At 43.3% G+C, this 26,154-nt stretch overlaps 1 protein-coding gene across 1 annotated transcript in view; it reads left to right on the top strand.

The window, feature by feature from the left end:
* The window catches only part of col4a6 (collagen, type IV, alpha 6), a gene marked incomplete at its 3' end in the record, with an annotated part of 186,762 nt that overhangs the window by 119,460 nt on the left and 41,148 nt on the right, over positions 1 to 26,154 (top strand). Inside the window, exons 4-9 of the mRNA XM_080741566.1 lie at positions 15,201 to 15,335; positions 15,539 to 15,583; positions 16,297 to 16,416; positions 18,077 to 18,139; positions 19,097 to 19,132; positions 20,155 to 20,196. Of these exons, the coding sequence (XP_080597692.1) occupies positions 15,201 to 15,335; positions 15,539 to 15,583; positions 16,297 to 16,416; positions 18,077 to 18,139; positions 19,097 to 19,132; positions 20,155 to 20,196 (441 nt within the window). The remainder of the gene's footprint in view (positions 1 to 15,200; positions 15,336 to 15,538; positions 15,584 to 16,296; positions 16,417 to 18,076; positions 18,140 to 19,096; positions 19,133 to 20,154; positions 20,197 to 26,154) is intronic.

Here is a 26,154-nt window from a genome sequence, read left to right as displayed (position 1 = left end):
CTTATGTAAAGTCATGTCATCAACATGGATCTGTCCCATTTCCCATATTCCCTCCTGATTGGCTATGATTGCCTTCACCTCAAACAAATGGCAAATATGTAGAGAGAGAGAGAGATTAAGAGAAAGAGTGCATGCATGCGTGCGTGCGTGTGCGCACGCATGTGTGTGTGAGGCAAATCATCATACAGATGTGACAGGTGCGAGGGTGGAGCGCAGAGTTCTTAAACACATGTAACACATGGTCCAGTTTAACGAACCATTTTTGCGTTTAATTGTCCAGTTCCATGTAATGTGTGGCAGACTGACTGTAAAATACAAAGACAAACACAATTAAACTTATGGCTTGAGTTGTAGACGCCGCTCTGTTATTTTATTCTAAGTGCTTTCGTTAAGGAAGTGTTTTAAAGGAGTGTTAAATACTACTAAATAAGGACTGTTATTCAAGGGTTGGAACTAGGACCCGCCACAGTGGTGTCTGAATGGACTTAAACCGGGATGTCTAACGATATGGTCAAGGTAGTCGAAGGTTTGTGCGGTACAAAGATATCTGGGTTGTAAGGCCAGATATCTTGGGAACTGAATATGAGTTGGTTGAGGTTGAAGTGTCCTTGGATGTCTTGAGGGTAGAATCATGGATGAATCTGTGTCCGTTGTCCGTTGTCCATTGTCCGATGTCCTATCGTCCAGTGTCCGACGTCCTGTGTCCTATTGTCCAGTGTCCGATGTCCTGTGTCCTATTGTCCAGTGTCCGATGTCCTGTGTCCTATAGTCCAGTGTCCGATGTCCTATCGTCCAGTGTCCGACGTCCTGTGTCCTATTGTCCAGTGTCCGATGTCCTGTGTCCTATTGTCCAGTGTCCTATTGTCCAGTGTCCGATGTCCTGTGTCCTATAGTCCAGTGTCCGATGTCCTGTGTCCTATTGTCCAGTGTCCGGTGTCTTGTTGTCCTGTTGTCCGGTAGTGTCCGGTGCTGAGGGGAGTCCTGTTAGGAGATCCTGGGGAGCGCTGTTGGATCTCAACTTGCCCGGAGAATGCAGGCCTTTATATACCCTTCGCTGAGTGGGTCGAGTCATTCCTGTGATGTCAGAGTGACTCAGCTATATCCATATCTGGAGTCCGTGATGTCAGACGTGGAGGTTCAGCCAGCTCCATATATGGAGATCCATGTGATGATATTAATCTCCATATATGGGAATCCAGGTGTTATACCAACTTAGAAGGTAACAAGCCAGAGGATGTGGAAAGCCTTCGTAACAGTCGCCCCCTGATTTCCAGTAGAAATCTGTCAATAATATGAAGGCTTGAACAGGATAATTCCGTCAGTTGGTCAGTGCAGGACTCTTAGGCTTCTCTGAATGAAACAGCTGCTGCTGCTGGTCTCCGATATGAATGATCTGTCCGACGTGGATACTCCCTTGTTAGGCTGCTTCTTCACTCTCTATATGTACTGAGATGGTCTCCGTTGCCTCTGACGGAAGTCCTGATCTTCCCATGCTTCTCGATGGGTGATCTTCAGACTGACGAGATGGTCTCTGTTGATGCAACTCAGATGGAAGTCCTGATCTTCATGATGGGTGGTCTCCACTGCCTTCCTGTTCCGATGAGGGCCGATACTCACCTGGGCCCTTTTGTTCCTGTGGAATTGAGGGTTCAACTACTTCTGAACCATGTCGCCCCGAAGGACGCTGATCATCACCTGGGCCCTCCTGCCCTGGTGGAATTAAGGGTTCAACTACTTCTGAACCATGTCGCCCCGATGGACGCTGATCATCACCTAGGCCCTCCTGCCCTGGTGGAATTAAGGGTTCAACTACTTCTGAACCATGTCGCCCCGATGGACGCTGATCATCACCTAGGCCCTCCTGCCCTGGTGGAATTAAGGGTTCAACTACTTCTGAACCATGTCGCCCCGATGGACGCTGATCATCACCTGGGCCCTCCTGCCCTGGTGGAATTAAGGGCTCAACTACTTCTGAACCATGTCGCCCCGATGGACGCTGATATGTTGTTCGGCTAGCTGTCTTCTTCCTGGCTGTTCCGTACCACCTCCGACCACCCTTCCAGGCCGTTCTTAACATCCTGCTACTGTGGTAAGCCCTTGATCCGGCTAATCGAAGGACCATGTTAAATACTACTAAATAAGGACTGTTATTCAAGGGTTGGAACTAGGACCCGCCACAGTGGTGTCTGAATGGACTTAAACCGGGATGTCTAACGATATGGTCAAGGTAGTCGAAGGTTTGTGCGGTACAAAGATATCTGGGTTGTAAGGCCAGATATCTTGGGAACTGAATATGAGTTGGTTGAGGTTGAAGTGTCCTTGGATGTCTTGAGGGTAGAATCATGGATGAATCTGTGTCCGTTGTCCGTTGTCCATTGTCCGATGTCCTATCGTCCAGTGTCCGACGTCCTGTGTCCTATTGTCCAGTGTCCGATGTCCTGTGTCCTATTGTCCAGTGTCCGATGTCCTGTGTCCTATAGTCCAGTGTCCGATGTCCTATCGTCCAGTGTCCGACGTCCTGTGTCCTATTGTCCAGTGTCCGATGTCCTGTGTCCTATTGTCCAGTGTCCTATTGTCCAGTGTCCGATGTCCTGTGTCCTATAGTCCAGTGTCCGATGTCCTGTGTCCTATTGTCCAGTGTCCGGTGTCTTGTTGTCCTGTTGTCCGGTAGTGTCCGGTGCTGAGGGGAGTCCTGTTAGGAGATCCTGGGGAGCGCTGTTGGATCTCAACTTGCCCGGAGAATGCAGGCCTTTATATACCCTTCGCTGAGTGGGTCGAGTCATTCCTGTGATGTCAGAGTGACTCAGCTATATCCATATCTGGAGTCCGTGATGTCAGACGTGGAGGTTCAGCCAGCTCCATATATGGAGATCCATGTGATGATATTAATCTCCATATATGGGAATCCAGGTGTTATACCAACTTAGAAGGTAACAAGCCAGAGGATGTGGAAAGCCTTCGTAACAAGGAGAGTGTGGCGTGATTAAAGGAACATTTTGCCTTTTTTCAAAATTATCTCTGATGTGGACTGTGGGTGGTTTGAAAATGCCTAATAATGTCATAATTTTGATAAGATTGCAACCCTTAGGTTTTTTTCTTTTTATTGTTTTATTAATGCAAGAAAAATGGCTTCTATCTAAGCATACTAACTAACCTCCCAGGAACAGAAAGGCTGTAGTTTCTATTAGCTTGGAATCCTTACTGTTGATGATAGGATTGGTAGGCACTGTCCACGGCCCACCTCTGAAACACAGAGCGAGTGGAAAGAAATGGTACGACCTTATGTTGACAATCACATTTTCAAAATGGTTGAAGTGTTCCTTTAAGAGATATAGGGAGATTCTCTGGCGTTTTATTGGTGGTTGCTGATAGGTAATGATGCTAATCTGCTAATCTGCCTGGAGGCCATGGCGGCACATATGAGTCATCCTTTTGGGAAAAAGACTTGTCCGCGAGGCACTGGACAATGACCATATTTACACTGAGTCCATTTTACTTTTATGTGTGTGTGTGTGTGTGTGTGTGTGTGTGTGTGTGTGTGTGTGTGTGTGTGTGTGTGTGTGTGTGTGTGTGTGTGTGTGTGTGTGTGTGTGTACACACATATGCATAGTTTATGTGTGCATTCATCATGGAAGAAGTTAGTTTTACAATGGTCTTTAACAAGGATCATTTCCACCAGAGGGAATCTCCTTGTAAAAAACTTCAATAGACCCACAATGAAAGTCATGTTTACTGAGGTGCCGTCACGTCACCCGCCTTCATGCACCCACGTGAGAGCCACGCACACACGCACGCACGCACACGCGCGCGCACACACGCACGCACGCACGCACGCACGCACGCACGCACGCACGCACGCACGCACGCACGCACGCACGCGCACGCACACACACACACACGCACACATGCGCACATGCACACATGCACACATGAACACACGCATGCCCATACACACTCTCAGAAGTATTCCTGTGTTCACATCACTATCTCTTACTAACATTACATGGTGGAAGCCTTTATACTGGAATGCCATGTCCTATCGTCTCATGTTCAATGCTGCTATCTTTACATCACACACACACACACACACACACACACACACACACACACACACACACACACACACACACACACACACTTGCATCCTGAAAAGAGGCCCGTATGGCGATGCTGATACAGTGAGATCCATCTCTGTGTTGTGTGCCCTATCTTGGCTCTGCGGTGTCATAACTTAGGCTTGCCACAACAAACGGGCCATGATAAATGAAGGCGGTTGGATGTGCTTGCAGATGAGTGGAAGTGATAACAGGGAGGGACTGGAGAACCGCAGCTTTATCATTCCTTTCCTTAACCACGTGAAAAACCCCAGCATCCATATTTGGCCAAACATAGCAGATCGACAAGCTCACGTCGGCATCTCAACACGACGCTTCGTGAGCTTGTAGAGTAGGTGGCGAATTATTTATTTTTGGCGAAGAGAGTTGGTGTAGACATAAATAAATAAAACGGTTAAAAAAGTACAGAGACACTAGCCCGGGACTCAGTCTGCTTCGCTACGTTCGGAAGATCTTTTTTTCTCACTCGCTACTCAGTAATAACTAATACTTTAATAGTACTTTTTACACAAGGTATGTCTTCATTAATTAATGAAAATGATTAGTTCTATTAACTGTCACACCCCTATTCCAACTGTTCACAGCCAAACTACGTTGACATTAAATGGCTAGAACTCAAATTTGAAGCTGTATTTAAGTCAGAATTCACACTTCTATTCCAAAATGTCCGAAAATAACAAAGCATTTATCCTTTCCCTCTCTCTCTCTGCTTACTCTTTTCAGAGGTTGTTTGAGGTCGCTTTCACACTTCTCTCGCGCACGCACGCTTGCCCGCCCGTGCGTGTGTGTGTGTGTATGTGTTTATGTGTGCTGAATAATTGGGTTATCAAACCCAAATCCCCCAACTGATTAAACCAACCCCCAGCCCTCCCCACCCCCGCTCCCATCACCGTCCGCCAGTGAGCACGCGGTGTGACAGCTAAAATCTTCCCCCTGGCACACCCAGCCCGCCGAACAATGGGTCCCACTAAACCCCTCGGGGGGCCTGAAAGTGCACGTGTACGAGTGTTTATGTGGACATTGCATGCGTTCACATTTGTGCGCGTTTGAGTGTGTACATACGGGTGTATATTTAACCCTCACCGACAGACTTACACCAGTGTCTGCACGCACAGGCACCCACGCACGCGATGCTCACATGCACGCGTGCACAGACTTACACACACACGCAGTGGTATAAAGTAACATTTACTAAGTACTCTACTTAAGTAAAATGTTATGGTGATTTAGCTTTACTTGGGTATGCCTATTTTCCAATACTTTATACTTACTCCACTATCTATACATCTATATTATACTTTTTACTTTTACTCGTAACAAATTTACAGTATGTTTACATTGTGGTATTGGATACTCATTTAAACCCATTCAAACCGAGAAAGCATCTGTGTCATTTTATATAAGCTCACAGCGTGTCACAGCGTGTCACTTCGTGCCACGGTGCATGCTTGTACACCTGCTATTTTTGAAATTTTTGTGTTGAATAATAAAAATAGCCTTCGCAAGGAATAAAAATTACGAAAACGTTAGAGAACTACTGATTTAGAAGGCAGTTGTAGGAAAGTTAAAAATACAACAAACACTTTTTTCACCTCTGCACACACGCACGCTCGCGCGCTCAGGCGCGCCAGCGCCCGTGGATTCTGTCTGCCCAAGCAGACTCTCTCTCTCCCAGCCAGGAAGTGAGGTCTGCGCGGCGGGAGCAGTAAGTCCCCGGAGCTTATCTGCTTTAGAATGGGCCTCCATTGTTCTCATTGTAGCGGCGGGGATTTGCACCTACAAACTGACCAGCGTACTGGAAGTTGATGAGGAATGGAAGTGTTGGAAACGAGCCGGGCAGAAGCCAGCCTCGACTGGCTGGCATGGACGTTCTGACAAACGATGCCAACGAGAGAGAGAGAGAGAGAGAGAGAGAGAGAGAGAGAGAGAGAGAGAGAGCGAGCGGAGAGGGCGGAGAGTGTGTTGAGGGTGTGAGATGGCATTGGAGCTGATACAGGGCTGGGCAATTAACCGGAAATATATCGAAGCCGACATTTAGAACCAGCCGTCCTAATCTTGCTCATGTACTGTAGGTTAATCGAATAATTGAGAAGCAGTTATTTTTTTTCTTATCAACGAATCAACATGAAAAAATAAAATACAAAATTCAACATATTTTTTTTATAATCAATTAAATCTGTATTAAACTGCGTTATACAATGGTGGCGTACAAACTAGATTGTGTAAAGTTTACAAGAGATTTGCTCATAATTCATGAAAAAAAATCTAATTATGCGATATGCCTATTGTGGCTACACGTGTTGTACCTGTAGCACCCATTTAGGACTATGGGCGATTCTAAAAACACCTTAAATCCTGACCTACATTTTCGGAAAAACTTGTATTCATATTTATTCAAAAATTAAAACATAAATAAATAAAAACATTATGTTGCTACTGTATATGCTGTACATAACAACAAGAAGGTATAGTTAAAAAATGAGGTTCCCGCCCCAAAATGGGTTAAAGCTCATCATCGTGGTCGATTTATGCTTATGCACGATATGTGTTGAACGACAGGTTAAGCTGCGCTACCGCAGAGACGCAGGAGACCATATTCACTTGTTAACGTTTTATGCAGACCTAGACGGTATGAATGCTGCAGACAGTACGATTGCTCAAAGCGCACACGTAGTGCGACGTGTCATACATGTCGCTCAAAGCATAAACTGACCTTTATCACACACACTCGTCCGTCACATGTAGGCTCTTCATATGAAGATCAAAAGAAGGGATGAAAGAGGAGAAGAACTGGGTGGAAGAGTAGAGGGCTCGGAGGTACAATATTGGGTGTTAGATCATAGAAATGCTAGATGACACCATTATAGGTTCTGTGTGAACCTATTGGTGACATCTGTCGACCTGGGGCTACTGTACTGTACTGTATGTGCTCGTGGGAAAAGACAGCACTCATTTTACATTCTACACTTTATAACGTCTTTTAACCTGGCACCCTTATTCTGGGCAGATTTTCTAAACACTGCGATGTTTTAAACCATTTTAAAACATTGTGTCGCTGTGCAAACTTGTAGAATGGCTATTTTCGCTATTCGTCATACGACCTACAAGTTCAGAAAGCGTTGTGACAAGACAGTTTTTCAGCTATATTTTTGTCCATGCCTTTAACCTTATCCCTAAACGTCTTTGCCTTTTTTTACCATTTTGAAAAACATTTTAAAATACTTAAAATAGACGATCTACATCGACACGTTGTGAGCTTGTAGCGCAGCTAAAGAAGTTTAGGGATACGGGGTATGGCATGGACGAAAATACAGCTCTTGTAGTCAAGAAAAGAAAAAAAAGATGGGGTTCAAGTTTAGAGCCCTGGGGGACTCTGGTCAGCCAAGTATTTAGGGTTTAAGTGCATAAGTGGTTAATCTAGCAACAACAGAACAACAGGGGGTGGGTGGAAGAAGAAGGGTTCTTGTCTTATCTTTAAGCACATAAGTGGTGTCATTTACAGTATTTATTTAAAAAGGGCCCAGCTTTTTCCTGCAGGTTATATGCACTATTGTGACATCTCCTGTATCCCCATTCCCCGCGGCGCCATGTTAGTATACACACTTGGTGTTAAGGTAACCCCAGGCAAAGGAATGTATTTGCGCCCTAGACAAACGCAGTGGATAGCATGGCACAGGAGAGCAGTTTTAAGGAGATAATTGGTCCAGTAATTACACCTAGCACTACATTCCTGGTCATATTATCTGTACCTTCAGGTTGTGCTGTCAGGTAGTCGCTCGCTGGGGTGTGTGCGTGTGTGTGTGTGTTTGTGTGTATGTATGTGTGTGCGAGTGTGTGTGTGTGTTGACATCATGATTTGAGGGGAGTTTCACTGAAAGATGGGTATCCAGATTTAGAAAAGACAGGATCGGGCGAAAACGCATGAGATGGTGAAGTCTTTAGGAGGATAGCGATGGATTATGTTGGGTTCTTCAAACCATTATTATCAGGACGTATTATGGGATGTTTGTGGTTTAACAGAAAGAGGCTGAGGATGAGACACGTTGGTGAAAGACTGGCAGGGCTTAAAGTGTCTCTTAGTTAATGACAATATTAACATTTTATGTGTCGTATTGCCCTCATCTTCAAACCATTATTGACTTCTATTCTATAAGCTCCTAGAGCACATTGAGCCATAATACTAGTTATACTTTAATGCTCGCTGAACTCTGTACTTTATCTGACCCAAAGAGGAACAGTTTGGAAACATCAGCAGTTGCAAAGGATACTCTTTTTTTTATTCTGTCGGTTTATTTAGACAAGAAGACCATATAGAGTACTGTTTCCCAAACACTGTGTGGGTTGTGGACACATTTCTTATGGGTTCTTTCATTTTTTGTTTCCTAAATTTAGTTTTTTAATTTCAAAACATAAAAAAAAAACATGACCAAAAAAGCAGTTTTCATGATTAAAAAAAAAAGAATGTTATGATTTTTCTAAGTAATTTAATGAATACTTTGAAAAAGAAAATCAAAGAAATGCCATAAATTAGAAAACGAATGTTTAAGAATTAGTGAAAATAGCTCATCTTTGCACTGCGTTGTGAACTTATAGATCGACTGTTTTCACTAGTTTGGGGTCCCGGGGCAAACTATTTCTCTTTTGGGTCACAAGCTAAAACGTTTGGTAACCAGCCAGGAATGTACAGCTGTGTGAAGGAATCAGTTGACATTCTTCCATGTCCTTGAACAACGATTTCCTTGCAAAGGTTGTTTAGAAATTTGTCAAATAGTTCTGTGAAGTGGCTGGGGGTGTCTGTGGAAGGATGCCTTGAGCGCCCCTCGGTGGTCACATCATGTTATACTGTAGACCCCACAGTCCAGAAGGACTCCTCTTGTAAAAGGTCAGTTTTATTGATTGGTTCTTTATTTGTCCCCCCTTGACTAGTCTTGTAATTCGTCTTAACTGTCCATGACAAAAAGAGAACAGGTACTTATCAAAGTGTTCTTGAACAAAACCCAATTAAACCTGACACTCGGCATAAATGGCAGACACAAATACTCTCAATCCTGGTGACTCAAGGTGTTTTTAGTTTCATTTAGAGCATAGACACCAATTTAATGAATTTAAAGCTTCAATCCAGGACTTATTTTAATGAATAAAACATTATTGTAACCAATCCTACTCTTACATTGACAAATGTACACCCTGATGACGCCTAGTACTGCTCATAAGCACAATATATCCCGCTGGCCAGGCAGGAATGACTTCTTGGATGAGCGATTGATGATGGTTGGTCTCTCACTGAGGACACCCAGGCTCCAACCTGGGCGGTAGGACATAAAACACATAGATTGTTGTATCTTTAACTGCCTGCCGTAATAGAAAAGTAGAGAGTTAAGAACGGGTTAGCTTACTTGGCTGATATTAGCAGGGAATAGCTGTAAAACATTCTTCTTCACCTTACTTAACACCCAACCTTCGACCTCTTATATAACACCAGGCAGCGAACAGAGGGACGCGAGGAGGCCTTTGCAAAATGACCCCCTTTTTACCTGAAAAGTATAGATACCAGCAAGACACATTTCCAACGTGTGTTCATAAAACCGAGGTTTTGACGAGGTCGACCTCGCAACCTTTTCAAAGTGCCCTTTCTTCTGCTGGAGCACTTATATGCGCGAACACAGACACAGCTCTTTAGAGGGGACCACTTAAAGAGAAACAACACACACTACACCTTAACTATGACCTTAACTATGGTAAAGACTGGTTAGGCGCAAGGTAGGGGCTGGGCCGGCGACATAATGGACGGCCAGTGCCGGACCAATGTGCGAAAGGGAGATACAGAGAGGTGGAGACTGAAAAGTAGAAAGCGGTGAACTGCCAATTGAGAGAGATAGAGACAGAGAGAAAGGAAGAACGAGTTCAAGTCAAAGTTGATGTTTAAAGTCAGACGGTCGCTGACCCAGAAAGAGAGAGAGAGGGAAGTAATAGGTACAACATGAGAGAAAGTAGACGCCCTGTGGGACCTGTGCATATTTACCCCGGGTGAAACCAGGTGTGAATGCTAGCTATTACCCAGTTAGCTCCTGCAGTCGCCTGTTTCTTCCCCACAGCCCACACAGCCCTGTCATTAACACTGCACCAGCCCTGAGGCTCTATAGGCAGGGAGCAGTGGTGAAAAAAGCATGTTTTACCTATGAAAAAGTATCAATACTACAATATAGAAATACTCTATTAGGGTGCACAGCACACACACCAAATGGAGCGGTTTCATGCCAGTAGAGGATTTCTGCAAAGAACGCTCCATTCTCATTGAAATGCATTGGCGGAATGCGGATTCCACTCTCATAGGTATTTTGGTGTGTTGTAAACACCCAGAATTAAATATGTACTTGAGTAAAAGTACAAAAGTATTGGTCAAAATGTACTGAAAGTAACAAAAGTAAAAATTTGCACAATGTCAAGTTTTTAAATGTCTAAAAATCTTTTGAAAATAGATTTACATGCCCACAATGTTGTGATCTTGTAAATCGGCTATTTTCAAATGGTAAAAAGTACAATATTTGCCTGAGATGTAGTGGAGTAGAAGTAAAAGTAGCCTATTGGAAATTTGAAATACTCAAGTAAAGTACAAATACCTCAAAGTTGTACTTAAGTACAGTACTCAAAGGAGTAGTTCACCACTTTTCAACCTGTCTTCATATAATAGGTCCTCACTAATGGTCATGATAAAATATCACAATTTTTTTCTACTTAGTCCAAGTCTCCTAGGAGAGCTGTGGGAAGTTCAGAATCCATAGTCTTGTGACATCATCATTTTCCAAAAAAAAAAAAATTATCAATATTTTTGGGGAAAAAAAAAATATTTTTATTATCGCGAGAACAATGGCTTCCACTTTAAAATTGCAACTTTTCAGGAATAGAAAGCCTGCAGTTTCTATAAACTGGATTGGCAATCGATGATGTCACAAGACTATGGGTTTATGACCTGCCCACAGCCCTCCTCTGGAAAAAAAAAAAAAAAAAGGTATTTTTGAGTGAGGATCAATTATATGAACATAGGTTGAAAAGTGGTGGAGTGCCCCTTTAAGTACACCACTGGCAGGGAGCAGGCAGCTGGGGACTGAATCCAGAATGCGTCTGCATTAAAGGGTTTATCCCAATTTTTAATAAGAGCTCATAATCCATTTTATGGATTTCCACGACAATGTGTGGTTTAGCTGTGTTGCGGACACCCAGCTGCAACGCTAGACTATAGCTTTATTGTGCATTGGTGCACGCTCACATTACAATACAGTGATGATAATGATAATACGTATGTGACTAGCATCATGTTATGTTTGGCTCTGAATTTCAGTGTGTACTTGTGTTTTAGTGTGTTACTAAGGGAGTTTTGGTGTGTTGTGTTGCCAATGCTAGAGCTCTGGTTTAGCTAAATGACTTCATGTCTTCAGGCAGAGAGCTCATCTTTGAATAGGACCAGGTGCGTGCGTGTGCAGTGCATATGTGAGAACATTTGCACTTCTATCTCTTGTTTGAGTTTTGGGATCAGGTTAGACTATTAAGGTTTGGACAGGAATTAAACTTAAGATTGTACTAATGAGTTTGTGGATAAGTGCCCTACAAAGGCAGAGTGCAGTAACTACGTTTTCAGACACGCCGACTTATTTGTGTCGCCCAAAGGTCAAATTAGCCTTCATGTTATTGGGGGATGAACAATTAGCTCGAGAACAAATATACAATCAGTGTAATATCACTTTTATGCCTTTATCTCATTTGGCTGATCAGCTTTTAAACCAATTTTTTAGTGAAATTCTTGTACGTAGTTACTGCACTTTGCCTTTGTAGGGGCGCGCACACAGACACACGCACGCACGCACGCACGCGCACGCACACACACACACACACACACACACACACACACACACACACACACACACACACACACACACACACACCACATACATTCCTGCATTTACATGTTCTGTTGTCTATAAAGGCCTCATGGAAAAGATAAATGCACACCTGCCAGCATTGCATATGCATAGTTTATTTGACTGCATAGCTGCTACATGAGTTCATGCACGCAGCCTAAAGGTCAGTCCACACTGACCTGTGTAGATAGACCTTCATTGATCCCGAAGGAAATTCCATTCCGTCATACTATGCATCGATCTATAGCAGGGGTCTTCAACGTTTTCAAGCCAAGGACCCCTTAGTTGAGAGAGAGATGAAGCAGGGACCCCCACAACCTGTTCATAGATTCCATATCGTTTCATTGTTTGACAGCACAGTCATCAGTCTATTTTGGTGGATTCATGTCAATTTGTGTTTTCAGATATTTAACCACTTGAACCGTCAATACTTAATAAACCCTCTACACCAAACCTCTTTGCCGAAAGTAGCCGATCTACAAGCTCACATTGTGAGCTTGTAGATCTGCTATTTTTGGCTAAAGTTCTCCGAATATGGACGTTGGGGTTCAAGTGGTTAATATAAAAAAAGGAGAAAAAAAAAACGTTCTATCACTCAAAGATTTGGAGGACCCCTTATAGTAACTCTGACGACCCCCTAGGGGTCCTGGACCCCCGTTGAAGACCCCTACTCTATAGTATCTGTCTGTCTGTCTGTCTGTCTGTCTGTCTGTCTATTTAACAGACAGTTTCAGTTAATATGCCTCTACTGTGGTATTGCCATGCATAACACCTCAGTTTCCCTCAGGCTATATAAAGTCTGTCTGTCTGTCTGTCTGTCTGTCTGTCTGTCTGTCTGTCTGTCTGTCTGTCTGTCTCTCTGTCTGTCTGTCTGTCTGTCTGTCTGTCTGTCTGTCTGTCTGTCTGACTCGTCGTTGACCCCGCACACATCTGCCCCTCCCTCCCTCCCCCTTCCTTTCACCCCTCTCTCCTTCCTCCAGCCATCCATCCATCATCCTTTCCTCTCTCTGCCCTGTTATACCACTGATTTTAAAATATGACCTAATAATGGGTTGTCAGTGGGTTAAGCTGTGGTGTGCGTGTGCAGCAAAATAGAAAGAAAGAGTGCGGTATAGAGAAAATCTAACCTGTAGCTGCTGTATTCTCATCTTTTTACTGCCCTCTTGTGGTTAGCATCAGGTACAGCGGGTACTCAAATCAGCAACAGAGAATTATTGTCCTGCCATATCATACAGTACAGAAAAATAACCTCAACAATGGTCTTGACTGTATTTCGGCGATAGTTTCGAAACATCCAAAGCTGGTTAATCTGCTGAAACGTAGTCATTTATAAACTAATTCCAGAAGCGTACCGTTTTGTTTGGGAGGGGAGGGGGGAGGGGGATTTACAAACTGTACAGTAACCCTCGGCTGCCTCCTGCACTCACGTTTTCACTCACAGACCACCATGTCAGGCGACAGGCCATTGCATGCCCACATAAACCTCTTTACTGTCTCCCCCCCGTGAGCTCCCAGTATGATTGTGAAGCGTGATTGCACACAACGCCTTTCTACGAGGGAACCCACAAATGGGGTGTTCCGCCCGGGCTTGTTCGCCTCGCATCCGAAAACACAACCCATACAGTCCAAAGACACAAGAACAAAATGGCTTCTTCCCCTCGTAGCAATTTGTAAAAGGAAGATGTTCTCCCGGCTCATAAAGTCCCTCATCACAGCAAGATGACAGTGTGTAATTGAAAAGCCTGATGAGAAGTGGGGCATAGAGCGCTTGGGAGTACAGGAGGGCCCCGCAGGGTGCAAGTTATAACTTAGGGGTATTTACCTCTAAGTTGCATGTTTTCCGGTGATTCCCAAACACTGGGTCGGGACCCATTGGGTCCCGTACATATTTGTATGGGTCCCTCAAAATTTTGGTTTACTATTTTTTTTTTTTTTTAATTATTGTTATTTAAAAACATTTTCAATAAACAATCCCCAAAAAGCTAAGCTTTTCATTAATAAAAATAAAATAATGCAATGATTTTTCCAAGTAATTTCATAAAAAAATCTATGAAGTTCCATAAATTTGAAAACTAAACGAGTAGTGAAAATACAAAATAGCCGACCTACAAGCTCACAACCCGGTGCGAAGCTGCACGTTATCTCTGGGGTCATAAATTATCAATATGTATGAGTTTGATTCTTCAGATCCCATTCCAATTGGCTATGACTGCCTTCCGAATTGTGCTCGCCCGGGGTAGGCAACGTCACAGAGACCTGTGCTCTGAGGAGCAAAACATATATTTTTTTTGTTCTTTCTTTTAAGCCATTTTGCAACAAAGCAGCCAGAGGCTATGGATATTTGGAGGTCCTTGTCATGGAAAGGTGATTTAGAAGTTAGAACTCCACCTGTGCACCTGCTAATATCCCCCCAACGCGTACAGTGTCACTTTGTCACCAGCGCGAAATTGAAGCGATGCGTTAGTTTAAGCAGGACACGGGAGTCGTCCCGCCCAGGTGTAGTCAGCTGTCAGTCAGCTCTGTTCTCATTCCTCATTCTCATAATTGCTGGTCATTATGTCACATGACTGCCATACTCCAATCAAAGCTCTCAATCAGTAGAGAAGGCTCCTTTAAATACATCTTGCTTTCTCTACCTATGCTTGGTTTCCGAAGCTTCGGAACATTCGCTGCTAGCTGCCTCCTCCTCCACCCCAGCCTCCACCTTTCACAATCAGTCTGGCTCAAATACTTGTGATTGTCTGACTAAGTTACATGTCAATGTATTGCTATTGTTCTGCTATTGTATCCCTATGGGGGGTATTGCTTTGCTTTCACTGGTTTTGCTTAGCATGCTCAAAAAGCATGCACAAAATTCAGGGAACATCTCCGAACGCGGAGCCCTTTAACACCAAGATTAACTGTATTACATTTATGCAATAAATGGTTAAATCTACTTTGACGTGAGTGTTCCTGACTAAACCACTAGCTTTAATAGTGTTGTGTATCTATTGAACTGAACTGAACTGAACTGATTTGATCTCAACTCAACTCAACTCAACTCAATCAAATGATTGCACTGAAATTATTGAATTATTGAATTTAACCAGTGATAATAATAATTCAACTCCCTCTCTCTCTCTCTCTCTCTCTCTCTCTCTCTCTCTCTCTCTCTCTCTCTCTCTCACAGGGCCGTCATGGACTACTGGGACCAGCCGGTGGTTCTGGACCTGAGGGGTTCCAAGGGGGTCCAGGCCCTTCAGGGCCCAAAGGAGAGAAGGGCCACGTTGGACTGAAGGGCCCATCCGGACCAAAAGGGGACAAGGTGAGAGTCCCAGGTCCTGATTTGGTCTTCATGAGCAGAGACTTGGGGAGCTCGGTTCTCCTCACAGTGGCACATGATTCTGTAGGACACTGCTCTGACACCAGAGGAGGAACCACCCTGTGTGGCCCATAGGCAGGGTCAGCCACTAAACCTCTTGTCCTTTAGTCAATCAATACATCTGTGTGTCTGTCTGTCTTTTTCAGGGCCCTATGGGCGTGCCAGGGTTCCCAGGAACTGATGGCGTACCAGTGAGTATATCATAAGCACTCATACACATACTGTTGACCGGGGAGCTCTATTGATAAAACACCCGCCATTGGACCACCAACTCAGCGTGTATGAGTAGCACTGCTTGAGAACTAAGACATCCTGGGAGCTGATGGAAGGTGGTACGCTCCATTTCAGCGGATACTGACTTTCTAGTCAGTATCCACTCTGGCTTACTTACTGTACAGTAGATACACTCATGTCAAATACATTATGTATCTTAATTAAGGCAGTTCTCGTTGTCTCGATGTCTCTTTTTAATTTCAATAATGGTCATATAGTTCACCTAACCCTCTCAGCCTCTAACAAAACTCTGCCCACACTTATACTGGTCTTTACTGATTTTGTACAATTTTACTACAGTGTGACACTTCCAAACATTAAATGGTGTTCACAGACTTTAGATTGGATTGCGATTTCACCAGATGCACTAATTTGTTGATGTAATGCCCGTTAGTTTGTCTACTTTCTCAAACAACACTTACGTAGATAAGAGTCTAGCCTTGCGTTGCCAGACTCTATCACACTGAGGGCAAATGTATTTTGCACTGGCCGATTCGTGTCTCTGGCAACACAAGGCTAATAAGAGTCAACACCTCAGACACCATGTTCTAGTGTTACCAGAGCCTTTAGCTGTCGGACTCGATGAAGACTACAACAAACTTCCATAACCTGCTCATTGCTGTCTCCCTAGGGTCACCCCGGTCAGGACGGCTCTAGAGGTCTGGCAGGATTAGACGGATGTAACGGAACCAGAGGAGAATCCGGAACACCAGGATTTGGAGTAGGACCTCCCGGAGGCCCTGGAAGAGATGTAAGGAAGAAAACTGACTGAAACTGACAAACAGAGAGATAGAGAGAAAGACAGAGAGAGATAGAGAGACAGACAGACAGAGGAAAAAGTACTCAATTCTTTTTTATTTAAGTAAAAGTGGAACTGTAGAAGTACTCTGTTACAAGTAGAAGTAGAGATTCAAAATTAACTTATACAAAAGTATTGGCATCAAAATGTGCTTAAAGTACCAGCAGATCTACAAGCTTACAATGTGTCGCATTGCAACACATTGTAAGCTTGTAGATCAACAGACAGACAGACAGACAGACAGACAGACAGACAGACAGACAGACAGATAGATAGATGCTAGGGTGATGGAATGTCCTTCAGTTAAGGTCTATGTATCTATAAAATTCCAACCTAAAGCTGCGTGCATGAACTCATGTAGCAGCTATGCAATCAAATAAACTATGCATATGCAATGCTGGCAGGTGTGCATTTATCTTTTCCATGAGGCCTTTATAGACAACAGAACATGTAAATGCAGGAATGTGTGTGTGTGTGTGTGTGTGTGTGTGTGTGTGTGTGTGTGTGTGTGTGTGTGTGTGTGTGTGTGTGTGTGTGTGTGTGCGTGCGTGCGTGCGTGCGTGCGTGCGTGCGTGCGTGCGTGCGTGCGTGCGTGCGTGTGTGTGGTTGCGCGCGTTTGTGCATGTTTGTGTCTGTGTGTGTATGTGAGTTAAATGCACATTTAGAGATAGATAGATAGTACTAATTCATATTAAACTGTGTCATTTCCTGGGGTGCATGGTGTCTCATCCAGTTAATGCACTGTCGGTTTCAAATCCCACCCCGATCTTTACTTGCATGTCCCTGTCCTTGGTTTACATCTCACATACTGTAGATGCATAAAATAATAATAATAATCTTTCTTTATATTTCTTTCTTTCAGGGGCCTCATGGTCCAAAAGGTCATAAAGGAGAGCCAGTTTTTATCTCAGAAGATGGCCAAATTGGGGTAATATGACACGCGCGCGCACACGCAGGCACACACAAAGTTCACATCCCTCGAATTGACACCTCTTGTCTGCTAATTGTCATTCTTATTTAAATTTGCTTGTATTTCTTTCAGAGTTTTCCAGGTTTTCCTGGACCCGATGGAACCCATGTAAGATTTGCTTTGATTTAACCATTATTTTATACTTTATCCATTAAAAATAGCAGATATACAAGCTCATAGCACGACACAGAGTGCAGCGCTGTGAGCTTGAACAGTGTATCTGCTATTTTTGAAAAATCATGAAAATCTTTGAATATATACAGTATATACTTTTTAAAGCGAACATTTGTAAATCAATCTTTGCTTTTGGGGGGTCCCTGATACATAATATTTAGAGATGGGGTCAGTGGTCAAATACACATCATTCCAGGGGTCCTTGACATTAAAGAGTTTGAGCACCACAGTGCCACCCCTGATACAGAATCATACGTTGTTCAGAAAACCACTAAGATTTAGAAGAAATGTTTTGAATCGTCCCTCAAGTCTTAAAACTGTTTTGTTGCAAGGAGCTGCGACTAGTTGCATTGGTGTGGTTTGGGCTTAACTTGAACACATATCAAGCAGTTATATTCACCGTATTGAACGGTGTTAACCATGACAGTTCCACTGTGGTTCTGAACGCCTTCTGTTGTGTCCTGACAGGGAGGCCCAGGTGCTGACGGTCCACCCGGTCTTATGGGTCCCAGAGGTCCTGAAGGCTTCCAGGTTTGTGCACTCATTTTAGATCTCTCAAAGCATTATTGATCTGTTCATCTCCCACATCACCCACATCTGTCTCTTTGCTGAAACGTTTGATTAGTCAGAGATGTGTAAAACAGCACGTGGTACAGTATGACATTAAGGCTAAAATGGACAACACAAAAAAAGGCAAAAATAAAAATCATTTCATCAACATCAGCGTAAAGAAATAACACAATGATGCATGTCATCAACCAATACAAAACACTTTATGTACAAAGGAGAAAAGGGAAACACGGCGGCAGTGAATGACACCTCCTTCCTGTCGGAAGTTGAATTTATCTCCCCTTGTGGTCTCCTGATAGATGATTTTTCAGGCCAGTTTTGAAAGAATCTTTTAATGGGTGGTGTCAGGGCATCCTACATTTTGGTGTAGTAGTAGAATGAGAATGTTCCTGTACAGTATATGCTACTAGTTGGGAAGGACGCAAGTCGGGAACAAAGCAAGTTGAATGTACATTAGATGCAAGTGGGGAATGCATGCCCCATCCATTTGTTTTAATACCCATTGTAGAATAAGACTGATCCACTAAATGTGGATCATGTTGGTGACAGTACACATGGGCTTAAATGGGAGACACACACACACACACACACAGAATCGGTTCGTCCTCCACAGACCCACAGATAAACAGAAACAGACATCCGTGGACAACCGTCCTTCCGGACGAATTCCCACTCGTCACAACACATCCCCGGCACACTGGCCACACACACGCCAAGTGGACAGGTCGGACAGTGACCGCGGACAGTTATTATACAGACATACAGACAGACACAGGTTTCATGATTTTATAGATAGATGGTGTAAGTGATTGAGCTACTGTAGCCAGGACGTTGGTAATTTCAGATATTATATCTGATGCCGGCTGTTGCCTTGAGTGATATTCTAATATAAATAATAATAACTGTTGCTCTCCATAGGGTGTACCTGGTCCACCCGGCCTCCCAGGGCCCATGGTAAGTATTGCACTGGACTGCATAACACAAACTTTACACATTTCTTTTATCTGACAACATAACACTTCCCAATGCATTCTGTGTCAAGAGCTTGCCCTCAAAGCCGCTGCGTGCCTACAGTATGTAAAACGTCCAAACACGGCATACCCTGTTGTTCTACCTATTGGATAAATAAAACAACAGGATTCAGCTAAAAGAATAAGTATAAAGTTGCCATTTTAGAAGTTGCGGTTGAATATAAGTATACCTCATCACTGTAAGTATTGTTGAAGGGACATTGTTCTTGTTTTACTGAATTAATTGTGAATGGACCTTCCCAACTGATAGTGTATAATGTTTGTAATGTAAGTGTGTATATCATCACTGTTGGGTAGAAACCTTGTATGTCCAAAACAGCTACTTTTCAGAATGGGAAAAAAAATAACATGCGTTCCAATAGTGTAGTTATTTGGTCAAAGGCTTGTGTTAATACTTTTCATTGGTTAAACATTAATAAAAAACCAGTCAGACGTTCACTTAAAAAGAATAGTGAAACCTATTGATGTTTGACCAAATTTGGAGATGACTGACTTCACTGACTGACATCACCACAGTGCCCAAAATTGGAGATGACATCACAGACTGGCCTGGACACAGAACACCATATATGGGCATAACAGAGAGCCAGACAGACAGAGATAAGAGATCTACATAATAATGTACGGGCATGAAAGATACACAGACAGACGGATACAACGGGTATTGCACAACTGGACGTCAATGGTGACTATTCTGCCCAACGGCACCGGTCTGGGTTCTCCAACATTACTTCTGAGACTCCTCAGGGACATTCAATCCCTCATATACTGTTCACTCATATACTGTGCACACCCCCGCGGGCACAGGACTAGTTTAAATAAAAGTTAATAAATGGAGGTATACAAGGTTTCTCCCCAACAGCAACGATATGCAATATGTAGTAGTGCTGCCTGTCGCAGTAGGAGTGCTATCAACTGCACGTGTTAACCCTCTTTGTCTTCTAGGGAAGCCGTAGTGATGGCTATGAAGGAGAGAGAGGAGACAAGGTATGTATCGTACTGCTAAAGAGAGGCACATGAACGTTAGCCTCTGAACCCAAGCCACAGTCTGGGGAGACTCATTTGATCTTGTCGCCATTTTACAAGCTTACAGCGCGGCACCGAGTGCTGCACTGAGAGCTTGTAGATCTGCTATTTTTGAAAAACCATGACAATTTGTGCAAATCTTTGAATTCATCTTTTTTAAAGCGAACATTTGTAACTCGAAATATTTGCTTTGTCCCTGATACATTATTTTTTGAGACGGGGGTCGGCAGCCAAATACATAATTCTAGGGTCCTTGACATGAAAAAGTTTGAGATCCACTGACAAAGTAATATTTTTTCAAAAGGTTTTTGAAAAACCTTAGAAGGATTTAGGAGACATTTATAGAATCTACAAGCTTGAGCTTGTATATTTACTATTTTTCTTTATAGTTAAAGCATCAAATAATGGTTAAAATGGTTCACAAACAACACGTTGTTCATCTAGCTAGCACTAAGGACAATTGATATGAAATGGAACCTCCCCAGACTCAGTGGAAACAGCCAGTCAGCTGTATCGTACTGTCCGAGTAAAGCCTGGTTTATAGTCCATTGTAAGACAGTGTCGTACACCAAAAATATCCAGTCTACAAGCTCACAACTTGGCACCGATGTGACGCATTGTGAACTTGTAGATCGGCTAATTTCCGTTGAGCGACACAGTTGTACGATGAAGCACTAATTAGGCTCCCTAGTGTCTTTTACACATGGTTGCAAAAGTGGGTTTGTGAACGGAGATCCAAGGAAACATGTTGTTTTGTAAAAGAAAGCAGATCAACATACATTTTAAGATTCTCAAAAGCACTGACAAGCAGATGTCCAGAGCTACATGGTGCTGTAGGAGTATACAACTATACATGGACAGCAGAGAGATTCCAAACTCACTTTTGCAGCCGGTGTAAATAAACTATTGCCTGATTGTTTGGGATTGACTCTAGAGACTTGTGATTCTCTTCTCCAGTGCTTTAGTTTCAATAATTAATTCATTTGTTAATTCATTCATTAGTTAATTCTTTAGTACAGACATTTGTCATGTTATATTGGATCTATCAAACCCTCAGATAGTCGCTTGTTGTTATTAATTCATAAAACAAAATGAATTCTTTGACAATGCACATTGATTTGATAATAATGTTTCTCTGTCATTTCCACACTGAGGGAGACTGTGGAAACTTTATCTTTACATCCAACAGCAGGCTTAGAGTATTCTAGCTGGATTCCCTGTGTGTGTGTGTGCGTGCGTGCATGTGTGTGTGTGTGTGCGTGTGCGTGTGTGTGTGCGTGCGTGTGTGTGTGTGCGTGCGTGTGTGTGTGTGTGTGTGCATGTGTGTGTGTGTGTGTGTGTGTGTGTGTGTGTGTGTGTGTGTGTGTGTGTGTGTGTGTGTGTGTGTGTGTGCGTGCGTGCGTGCGTGCATGTCTGCGAGGACATTTCTGTGTGTGTGTGTGTGTGTGTGTGTGTGTGTGTGTGTGTGTGTGTGTGTGTGTGTGTGTGTGTGTGTGTGTTGAACCACAATAAGCTAAAACAATAAATGTACACCTACAAATGCAAAATGTGTGTGTGCATGCATGTGTGATTGTGTGTGCATCTTCACCCAAATAAGCTCAAGCAAGTGTGTGTGTGTGCGTGCATGCATCCGTTTAAGCATGCCAGCGTACGTGCATGCATGTGTGTGTGAATCTGTGTGGTTGGACATAATACTGTGCATGAAACATGCTTGGTGATGGCTTGATGGTGCCTGTCATTCCTCCGTCCATCCCTCCTCCCTTCTCCTCGTTCCTCACAACTCCTTCATTTAATCCCTCCATCCCCCCCTCCCTCCCCCTCTCCTTATCCCTCCATGCCCCCTCCCCTCTCTGTCTCTCCATCCCTACTTCAAATTGACACATCTACCTCAACGCACAATTCAATGTTTGCTGCATCCTTTTCCCTGTATGATAAAGAAAATCATCGTGTTTTACCGAGTGTCAATTCTGTCTGGTTTGTTCTTTACACAAAATGTTTTGCCACCAGGCTCCAGTCACAAATTATTCCAATTTGGGGAGATTTTGCTGTTCGAATTCTAAATTAAATCACATTTGGAAAACATCAAAGAGTGGATGTGAATGCATTTAACACTCGACCCAGGTACCTATTCCTTCCAATTTGATCTTTTAGTTCATAAGCTTTTAAAAACATGTTTGTGATTTGGCCAGTGGCATTACATATACAGTACAAGTGTTTCCTTAACTGTTGTGTGGCAGCTCAGAGGTATAGCGATCCTATAGTTTTTAGTATAGATTGTTATGCCCCAAAATTGATGCAATCTTTTTTGGAAGGAAACCCCTCCACATCCATGTGGTCACTTCCAATAAACGACATTCAATTATTGAGTGGCCACTAGCTTATTTTAGAATGAAATAAAAATGGCTAATGAAATATCCAGTGCTGCACTTGAATATCCATTGGTTCAGCAGTCATACCTACATACTGCATTCTATACAACAAACGTACAATTACAATTTAATGACATTCCATGTCAAATCTCTGAGCTGCCACTTTGGAGGGCATTCGGTGGACTGTGATTGGGTGCTGGAATCACTTGCTCCTACTTCCTGTGGTGCTTAATTTCCCTCCCGTCACCCAGTTTTGGGCATTCGGTGGTGGTGGTGCATTTGGGGAATTGTAGTTCAAGTTCACTGCCACACTCCCTTCCCTTCTTACCTCCACAAACCCATTTTCATTCCGTTCTCATTCCACCAATCAGATAGGAGTACTAACAGTCAAAGGTACTGCCATCTTCCTCACACTGCATGCATGTTATGCGCAACCAAACCTTTAAACCACACACAGTACTACTGATTGGTCATTGTGTTGAATGCGGAAACAGCTAGATTTACTGTTGAGCCTGTTGAGGTGATCATTTACAATTGGGAGTTGAAGATTCTGTTAAATCTGTTATGGCCAGAAACAACTGGCCTCAAAATTGTTGATGAGGAACAAAAGATAAAGTAGCCCAGAGCTCTCTCTCTCTCTCTCTCTCTATCTCTCTCTCTCTCTCTCTCTCTCTCTCTCTCTCTCTCTCTCTCTCTCTCTCTCTCCCCCTCTCCCCCTCTCTTTCCTGTCATACTCAAGTTCAGTCTCTCTTCTCTTCTCTACTCTTCATGGGTCGACTGGAAAATACCCGATAGGACCTGAAATCTGTCCGGATCTGGGCCCGTGTTTTATCATTCGGTGTAATACCAGAGGGGATCCGACCGAGAAGCGCTGATCTTAAGAGAAATGAATGCAGAGAAATTAAGTGCTGTGATGATTAGATTACTGCTGCGCAATATACAGGAGGAACAAAGTTGAGCTGCACATGTATGCTGTCGGTTCACTTGGAGAGTCAGTTATGATTGCCGCTCTGTGTTTTCGCCTATTTCTTTTTTTAAGATTTGTTTTTGGGCTTTTAGCCTTTATTGGATAGGACAGTAGACTGACAGGAAATGGGGGAGAGACAGGGAGTGACATGCGGCAAAGGTCGCCCGGATCGGGAATCGAACTGGCAACGCCGATAGGCATTGATGCCAAAATGGCAATGCCTATATGGTATGCACCTGGTCCACTAGGCCACCCTTTTGCCTATAGTTTGATGGAATCAAGGTGGAGTGTGCAGTCACTCTACAGTATGTTATTCCTCCTTCATTGAGGTGAAAACATTTAATGTAATTGTATCTTAAGGTCTTTGCACACTGCTGCGGTTTTCAGCTGAATATCAGAGCGAATTTTGGCGCACGTAATTTAAAAAAATCGACCTCATGTTATGTCAATCACGTTTGCCGTGTGCATATTCTTATTTTTAGTCATGATTTCCATAAAATACCCACCGGTCGGGGTCAGTACTGTAATTTCTTCGGAACGAACCTCACAGATCCAATAAGGGCTTGAGTTCGACTTTGTTTTTTAAATGTCAGTTCTCGGGAACCAATTGGGTCTTTTTTACGGGTCCATTAGGGTTCGGGTCAGCCATTTTGAACTTGCGAAGAGCTTTCCTCTCCTTCCCTCTCTTCTCTTCTCTTCTCTTCTCTTCTCTTCTCTTCTCTTCTCTTCTCTTCTCTTCTCTTCCCTTAACCCATCTTCTCCTGTCATCATCTCTCCTACTGTACCTCTTCCTAATTCTAAATCCCTCCCATCTGATTGGCTAATGGATGTATTCTGGACTCCAGGGTGACGTGGGTCCGCCTGGACCCCGCGGTAATAACCCCGACATCATCGACAGGTCATCCACAGGGATTATTCTCACCATCTACAAAGGAGATAAGGTAACACAGCAGGAGCCAGAGAGGAGCACAGGTCACAAGCAACACACACTTATACTGTACACACACAGACAATATCGTCGGGCAGAAACCTTGTATCTCCAATTTTCAATTTTTTATGTATTTTTCGTAAAGTAAAGCCCTGCTTCATCATATCAATACTGTGGCACAAAACTAGTGAGAATAGCAGATCTACAAGCACACAACACCTCACAAGGCGAGGAGTTGTGTGCTTGTAGATCACTATTTTCACTATTTTAAACCGTTTTTTAAAATGATAAATACAAAACAGGCGGTTTTGGACATACAAGGTTTCCACCCAACAACGACGATATACAAAAAGTACATTTAATTCTTACATCCAACATAATACAGTACATACACAGCGGAACGTTGGCTATGATCAAACACAATAAAGAATACATCTCGTTCTTTGTGCCATGTCGACCAGCGTGTAACAGGACCAAAAAGAGGTCAAAGCCATGGCCATAGTACCCTGCCTACAACAGACACACACACACACACACACACACGCACACACACACACACACACACACACACACACACACACACACACACACACACACACACACACACACACACACACAGGAGAGGTGTGTGGAATAAGCCACTGTAACCGTGGTAAAGGAGCAGTGATTGCAGCAACCCTCTCACAGACAGTGAGGGGTGAAGGTCTTTGGTTTGGAGAAGAGCTGGGGAGCTGGTGGTGAGGTTGGCGAGACCACAGCCCTGTGCGTGGCCTCACCCATCACTCTTGCTCACATAGAGTCACACACAGAGTTACCATCCAGGATTTGGGGCGCCAGTGAAATAGACAGGGCAGCTGCACAGCTCAAGTACTACATCTCAAATTCAAATATTGTACCTTTACTCCACTAAAATTATTTTAAAACTGTAGTTACTTGTTACTTTTTGATTATTATTACAATACATGCTTTAACCACTCCAGCCCTAAATACATTTTGGCCATTTGAAAATATGCTCACGAAGCGTTGCATCTACAAGATTGTTATACATTTGAAAACTTGAAATAGCACATTTTGCATCATGAGTACTTTTACCTTTGGTACTTTAATACAATTTGATGGAAATCCTTTTGTATACTTTTACTTAAGTAAAACCTTTGAGGACCTTTTCCACCACTGCTACTGCTCCCTGGCACTGTATTACTGTAATAGCGACAACTGCTCCTAATAGTTAGAATCGGTGCAATATGTGCAAATTTACAGTGAAGAAATTGGGGTATAACAGACAGGAAACTGTAGGAAAGTGACAATACCATTGGAACACCATTTAAAGAACAAAACAAGCAACAACTGTATTCGCCTGTATCCCAATCCTGGATGATAATGCTGCTGTATTTGACCAAGTGTCTACAGCAATATGTGAAGTCATCCAGTAGATGGGGCTATAGAGACAACAGAGAGGCGCTCACCACCACACCCCTTTTCACAAAATAAACAAAATTGCCAGTTCAGCATGACGAGATCAGTTTTCTTCCCCCGCCGGGTCATGTTCCAAAGCGATAATCACACTAGCAGAACAAATCAGTTTTTTGGCCCAGTGCTTGTCAAACCTTTTAAATTTCAAGGACCCCCATAACTCTCAGAGTTCCAGACTTGTA

The sequence above is a fragment of the Nannobrachium achirus genome (assembly GCF_963921795.1).
Source record: "Nannobrachium achirus genome assembly, chromosome: 14".
NCBI classification, from domain to species: domain Eukaryota; kingdom Metazoa; phylum Chordata; class Actinopteri; order Myctophiformes; family Myctophidae; genus Nannobrachium; species Nannobrachium achirus.
Note: the sequence above shows the minus strand (reverse complement) of the source record. Positions and strands in the feature narration are given on the sequence as shown.